We start from the raw sequence: 7,019 nt of genomic DNA, 5'->3' as shown, positions 1-7,019 counted from the left end.
GGTTATTAACTTGGGTAGTAAATTTGGAGATTATTGCAGAAATTAACATCACAATCCATGAATATTCAACTTATCGGAAACGTTTATGACAGAATCGCTAATCACATGGTAATTTCATCCGGTCTCCGGATATTATATCAATTAGCTCGTCAAGGATCTAGATTAGAACATTTTTATTAGGCTAGACTATAATTAAAAATGGGCTCAACAATTACAACATTCTAGATTAACCTATCAGAATAATTTAAAAATATTTTCAGGGGTCGAAATGTTAGGAAAGAAAATTAATATAAAATAGGTAAAGTACAAAATAGTCCGCGTAAGTTTCGTAAATGATTAACGATTTCAAGTCACAGCGTCATCGATTTGAAAATCTTCACTTGTCTAGGGATGGGTGAGTAAGTAATAAAAATCCAAATAATCGATACAAACAATTTATTGTAAAGCTACTTCTTCTTCTTCTTTTTCTTGTTCATCTTAAACTTAAGCTTCTGCTTAATCTTTTCTTTGCGTATCCTCTCCTTAACGATTTGCTGTTTGTTCTTGAACTCTTTAGATTTGGCCTCTGATGATTTTTTGGCGACACGTTCGTTGTGTTTCACCCAGTGGGGTCTGAACTCCGATGCTAGGAGGAGAATAGAATACCGGTAAATATGAGGTATATACACTCAAGTTAAGAATAGGTTAACAAAATATTCGGATAAGCAAGCATTTTACCTATTTTCATAATTCGATGCGATCTTTTTACTTTACATCCCAACTACAGAACTGAAGAGGTGTGAACCGAAACATTGCACAATGCGAAACTAATTAAACTACTACTCACTCGGTAAAGTTGTTTTACTAGCCCGCTAGATGGCAATGTATCATTAACTTAAGCAATTACTATAATAATAATTCCCCACTTACCAGCCTTCTTTCTATTCTTATCTTGGTGTTCATCATCAGAACCCGCGTCCGCAGCGTTTCGTTTGCGCCACTCGTCGTATCGTCCACTGCGGTATGACGCCGGCACGCGACCACCGCTCTCCGTACGAATCATCTTACGACCGCCGTCCTGAGTGGATGGGAGAAAGTATTCATGTTGAAAAGTGTTGATATTAGTATTTTGGTTTAGAAAATGGACGAAGATTAGTAAACTTTATTAATTGTACTTTTAAATGTTTGCATCGGATAGCATGATACTATCTCGATTTTCATTCAACATGATATGTTGGCATCATAATACTGACAACTAGTCTCACGGTCTAATCTAATCGCGAGCAGCATTTTGCTAGGACATAACTAATATCATGAGTCAATAAAGGCATTAGCGGGACATGTGGACAGCAAGGTATAGTCTTAAAAAAGACCTATTCATCTGTAGGAGGCCATAGAAGTAAAGGCGGATTAGGCATGCATTTGTGTGCACGAAGTGCATCTGCAAGTCTAACGCAAGCCAATTATTAATGTGACTATATGTACTTTCTCAGGTATTCTAAGACACCACTGGCAAACGGCAAAGAAAAACATCATGAGAGGAAACCTGGATTTCGAATATTGGTATCTGAAACCGCCAACTCGCAGAAAACTGGCATGGCGATCAAATGCCCGACCGCTCCTCATATGGGAGGAGGACTGCCCAGCAGACAGACATTTACTAGCTCTATGATATAACCACGCTACATACGGGGTCGACATGCACCATCTTCTTCCGCTTGCGGTCCCAGCGCAGCGCGTGCGAGTGCGCGCGCGCCGCGTCGCCGCTGTCCGCGCCCAGCTCCAGCGACGCCGCCTCCGCGCCCGCAGAGAAGTTCACCGCCATACTGGACGCAGAATAGGATATTAAAACTCGCATTTACGAGGTCTTGATCCACATATAGACACCGAAAATTTCGGTTCGAAATGCACTTTATTAAGGTTCTATCCTTTCTAAGGTGAAAGTTTTACGGATGATAAAAAGATTTCGTAAACAACGCGATACGGTGCCACTTTAATGGGTCGCCTTGGCCGGAGTGCGAACTTACAATGTAAAATCGATGAAGCTCTCGGTAATGCCACCAGATATCACATATTCGAAAAATACTTTAATAACATAAAATATTGAGGAACGCTCACAGTTTAGGGAATTTTAAGTTTCTCCTTTTATAAATGAATTTCTAACACAGTAAGACATTATTTGTATGTGTAGAAAATTATCGGTGACATTAGGAAACTGAAGTAATGATTGCCTATCAAGAGATCAAATGCAAACTTGCTATAAATATCACCTACCCCATTTCAGTGTGTTGATCGCTAGCGAAGTGCGATATATAGTTTTCATCACGAACCACTTCCTTCTTCTTTTTCCTCGGCGGTTGGTTCGGAGGCCGGCTGGACTTTACATTACTTGTATCATCTAGAGCACCTTCAGCCTATAACAACGAACGCAACAATATGTAGAATTAGGTAAGATACGAAAATTAATTTTGCTAAACGTCATTGAAAAATAGGTTTTCAGGTATTAAAAATAAGTATGATATTTAAACTGATATTGTTAAGAGATTGTTAAAACCAATTAATTCTTGATCAAAGGTCACAAGTACATACCTTCAATTTCTTGATTTCACGAACTTTTTGTACAGTCTTTCCATGAACCTGTTTCTTTTTCTGCATAGCTAAATACATCGGCGAATCGTTCTTAGTCGAAAGCTCTAGGATAGTCTGAAAAATAAAAAACGTATTTTAAAAATAATACAAACGAGTATTCAATGCGCAGAATTTCTATCTACAGATTATTGCCCTTAAATATCTTGTGTTGCCATAGGAAAAAAACATCGAAATTTAAAATATGTACAAACAATAAGAAAATCCGGACTAAACTTAAATTTACTGCAAACTTACCCCTTTAGGAGTATAGTTCTTAATTTGTTCTATCATATTGACGGCAGCACTGTCGCTCTCGTCATCTAAGAACGGATGTGTGAGTACGGGGAACTGAGTGGTCTTGGCGCGTTTGTTGGCTTCAGCCGACGCTGGCTCTCGCCATTTTATGTATTGCATCCAACCGCGGGCGCACACTCGGGCTGCGTCTTCCTGTAGAGAAATTATAAAATATTTATAGATATAAGTGACTTGTAAAAGGCTAACGGCCTACTACGGCAACAACTACATCCAGAATAGCCAGTTGTAACAGTGGGAGCAAGAACCATTCTACGCTTCCATAATTAAACTGCTGTACATCAACTTACAATTTCCGAGTAATTCTTCTCCCAGGCTCTAACATCTTGATGCCTGAGCTCCAACTGGGAGGTAGGTATAGCGCCCCACACGCCGCTGGGGCAGGCAGACCCGCGCTCCAACACTTGAGACGGGTATATTAGCTCTGCTCCCAGGAATAGTTGGAGGTCTAAGAGATGTGCGACGTCTTCCGCCGCTATGAGGGAGAATGCTCGTCCTGCGCGGCCGGCACGGGCACTGCGACCTGGATGAATAGGGCGGTTAGAAAGGAAATTTAAATTCACATTTTCGCTTTAAGTTTGAGAATGTATGTAACAACAAGTGTATTGATGAATACGGGAGCAACGACCACAATTTATTGCAGTTTATTTAGTTCTTTCAAACCATTTGTTACTCTAAAATATTCTTTAAATAAACCATTCGTTACTCACCAACTCTATGCACGAACAGCTTCGGTTTTGCAGGGAAGTTGTAGTTAATGACAGTGTCTAGAGCTGGGAGATCCAACCCTCGAGCAGCTACGTCAGTAACAATGAGCACCGAACACTTCTTGTTGGTGAAGCGACCGAGCGCGATCTTACGAGCGGAGGGGTCGAGGCCGGAGTACGCGTATGTTGATGTTATACCAGCTTGTTGGAGTATCTAGAAGAAAATTAAAGTTAGGTACTTAGGTACTGCTTGAAGAAATTAGAATTGAAGGTAAGTACTTTAGATAGAACTGTAACTGGGTGATGAGCAACTTGAGATTTTTTTAAGGTAGAATGACAAGAAAATTACGAACAGGGACTTTAGAAGGGAATGTGCATGCAGTTTGTTTCATCAGCCCCTGTTTTTTTTTTAAATAATGATTAAGTTTAAGAACAAGAAAACATGATTAACCATTTAGAAATACTGTGATAACTCAAGTAATTTACTTACCAGATGCAAATGTTCGACATGATGCTTCGTTGCCGCAAAGACGACGGCTTGCGGAGTTTTCGGCGTCAACACTTTGTCCAAAAGTATCAACAATGCCGCTGTCTTTAACTCAGCCCTGACCGCTATCCATCCAAGCCATAAAGTGGATGGTAACTTCCAGTCAACATCCAATCTGACAAGCATAGGGTCAGTTAGACCCGCTCGAGCGAATTCTACGAGCATTTTTGGGAGTGTTGCAGAGAATAATAGTGTTTGACGGGTTGATGGTAACCGGGCGACTATTTCTCGGAGTTGCTCACCAAAACCAAGTTCGAAAAGGCGGTCGGCTTCGTCGAAGACTATGACCTCTGTAATATTGAGTATAATGATAAGTAACAATGATTTCATATATTCGTCTTTTAACTAGAGACTAATAGATGCTTCAAGGATTGAAGATGCTATGACAAACTGTTGCATGATGAAGTGTCTCATACAGCCATTCCATCTACAAATCAAAGGTGTGTATGAAAGAGAGAGAGATGGGGTGGCATTTTCCTACTAGTATAGCTGTTACATGCTAATTCTTGATCATTATGCGGATTTTATGGTTATAAAAATATTCATTCAACAGTAACTTACTAATATTATCTAATTTCAAGCTCATTTCAATGCAGATGTGCAGGAATCTTCCAGGTGTAGCCACAACTATATCTGGAGCTGTGCCTGACATCACACTGAACTGTTGTTCTATTGACTCTCCTCCGAGGATAGCAGCTGATGTCAGACCAGTGAACTTTCCAAGCTCCCTCACAAATTTTAAGGTCTAGGAAGAAGGAAATAAGAGCAGAATTGAGGATTGCAAATTAGGTTAAGTGTTATTTTGTAGTGAGCAAATCAAGTTGTACAAGGTTAATGGCACTTTATTTGTTAGGCTACATTAAATTAAAAATGTGTGGAAGTTTTTATTTAAGTAGTCAAATTATTTTAACTAACAAAATTAATTTAAAGAAACAAGTAGGAATTAACATTCATTATTGGCCTAGCCTTTTCCCAACTATGTTGGGGTCGGCTACCAGTGCAACCGCGTCAAGCATAGCTTAACCTGTGATCGTTTCACTTATGTGGTTATAGCTTAGCCACAAGCTGCTCAAAGATATTTTAAAACATTTAGTAAATTTCTGTTGTCCTTAAAAAAGTTTAAAAAACAAAATTATATTTAGTATAAGTTATGCAATTACCTGTAATGCCAATTCCCTTGTTGGTGATAGTATCAAGCCTCTAAAGTTCTTGCCAGGCAGAGGCTTTGCGTTTGGCGACAGTAGTTTCTCCAACATTGGCAAGACAAAGCAAGCCGTCTTACCTGACCCTGTTCGAGCCATAGCAACCAAGTCTTTTCCAGTTAGGGCTATAGGAATAGTCTAGAAAAGAAATATTTTTTGATAAAGTGTATTTTTTTTTTGTTTTCGAGTAGCTTCATATGGTGTCATTAATGTTGTCCGGTACTGAAAGAGTACACACTGCACAGTTGAAACAGAGGTAGCTTTAAAATAAAAATAGTAATTGACAGGGTTATAGATACAAGTGACTCTAATTTGGCTCTTTATTTAATTTTATTCTTGCACAAATATGCATATTTAACCTTTTAGAGGTTATGTTTTAAAAATATATTTTAGGGACTAACCTTTCGTTGGATAGGTGTTGGTTGCTTATATCCTCTTTTAGTTATACCTTTTATGATTGGGAAACTTAATCCCATGGACTGGAAACCACCAGATGCCTTCTTTTTCTTTTTGTTAGTTTGACTTTCATTTTGATTTTCGCCTTCCTCCGGGGCATCAAAGCCCGGAAGATGGTCTTCCATTTCTTTAGTAGACACCATTGTTACTTATTTCTTAAATATTAAAGATTCATTTTGCAAAGTTATTAGGCACTCGATACTGCACGTGAAGAAATCAGCGTGTTTTTATTTTGACATACAAACGTCAACATCAATTTGACAATTGTTGCAATGAATGACAGCGGAGTGTTTTCAGTGTACAAAATAGTTAAAGATGCAGATAATTCAAAATATTTTTTTGGAACATATTATTAGTCAAATATTTGATGTATTGTTTATCTTAACTTATATTCTGTCGTGTTTCTACTCAAGTTCTTCATTAAAACAATAATGAACTAGGATGTTTGAATTCTGCAGGTCACTCACGTAATAATAAAAAAGTTTGTTATCGAAATTTTTAGAAATCTTGTAGGCGGAAGTCCCGATGAATTTGAATTATGAAGACAAGAAAGACTAACTGCATCGTAAATCGAAGGTGAAAATAATTGAAATGGTAAGTACATTATTATATAAACAACCAATGTTACACGTCTTGTCTTAGTTTAAGCTGTCTTTTTTAGTATTCAAAGTGTGGTGTGGGAAATGTCTCATTGATATTCATAACTATGTTCCATGTCATCAAACAGCAGTTTAGTTCATAAATACTTCGTTCGGTGGTTATAAGAAGATATAAGTTATGACAACTTTGGTTACAATATCGCAATTTTCTTACGGAACCCTAATATTTTTGAACTAAATTATTAAAAATTATAGCCATGTTCAGCGAGGAGAATTTAGCTTCTCAACAGAGAAATATTTTGCAAATCGAAACAGTAGTTTCGAAGACTATTCGTGTTAAACAAACAAATCTTTCCTCTTCATGTTATTAGTATAGACTAGCTATTTGACATTTTATTCCGAAACATCGTTTAAGAACATTGGTCCTTAGCTAAATACTTTATGGCTAAATAATGTTTTATTCGAACGACAGTTTGTCTTTATTTAGTTGTTCTTATAGGTTTAAGGTCTTATAGGCCTTCACTGTATTTTATGCGATAATAATGAAAAAGAAGTTGTTACCTTTCGCACCTGTCTTTAATAGTTCTAA

The 7,019-nt window shown here is 37.8% G+C and overlaps 1 protein-coding gene across 1 annotated transcript; it reads right to left on the bottom strand.

The window, feature by feature from the left end:
* Nucleotides 1-418: 418 nt before the first annotated feature.
* LOC113500580 (ATP-dependent RNA helicase DDX54) lies at nucleotides 419-6,085 on the bottom strand. The gene is made up of 12 exons (XM_026881431.1): nucleotides 5,777-6,085; nucleotides 5,334-5,513; nucleotides 4,735-4,918; nucleotides 4,117-4,463; nucleotides 3,630-3,840; nucleotides 3,210-3,442; nucleotides 2,863-3,054; nucleotides 2,569-2,682; nucleotides 2,254-2,393; nucleotides 1,670-1,805; nucleotides 910-1,057; nucleotides 419-625 (listed from the first exon to the last, which is right to left on the bottom strand). The coding sequence occupies exons 1-12, from the start codon at nucleotides 5,972-5,974 to the stop codon at nucleotides 447-449; spliced, it is 2,262 nt and encodes a 753-aa protein (XP_026737232.1). The 5' UTR covers nucleotides 5,975-6,085; the 3' UTR covers nucleotides 419-446.
* Between the last annotated feature and the right edge of the window lie 934 nt (nucleotides 6,086-7,019).

This window comes from Trichoplusia ni, chromosome 14, assembly GCF_003590095.1.
Source record: "Trichoplusia ni isolate ovarian cell line Hi5 chromosome 14, tn1, whole genome shotgun sequence".
In the NCBI taxonomy this organism is placed as follows: domain Eukaryota; kingdom Metazoa; phylum Arthropoda; class Insecta; order Lepidoptera; family Noctuidae; genus Trichoplusia; species Trichoplusia ni.
This window is presented reverse-complemented; position numbering and strand designations above follow the sequence as displayed.

Bases quoted from the DNA above. Each gene is read 5' to 3' on its own strand.
- LOC113500580 (XM_026881431.1), bottom strand. From the start codon at position 5,974: ATGGTGTCTACTAAAGAAATGGAAGACCATCTTCCGGGCTTTGATGCC. The intron at 3,055-3,209 runs GTAAGTTGATGT...ATTTCTCTACAG, and splicing joins AGAAGAATTACTCGGAAATT to GAAGACGCAGCCCGAGTGTG. The intron at 2,394-2,568 runs GTATGTACTTGT...TCGTTGTTATAG, and splicing joins GTGAAATCAAGAAATTGAAG to GCTGAAGGTGCTCTAGATGA.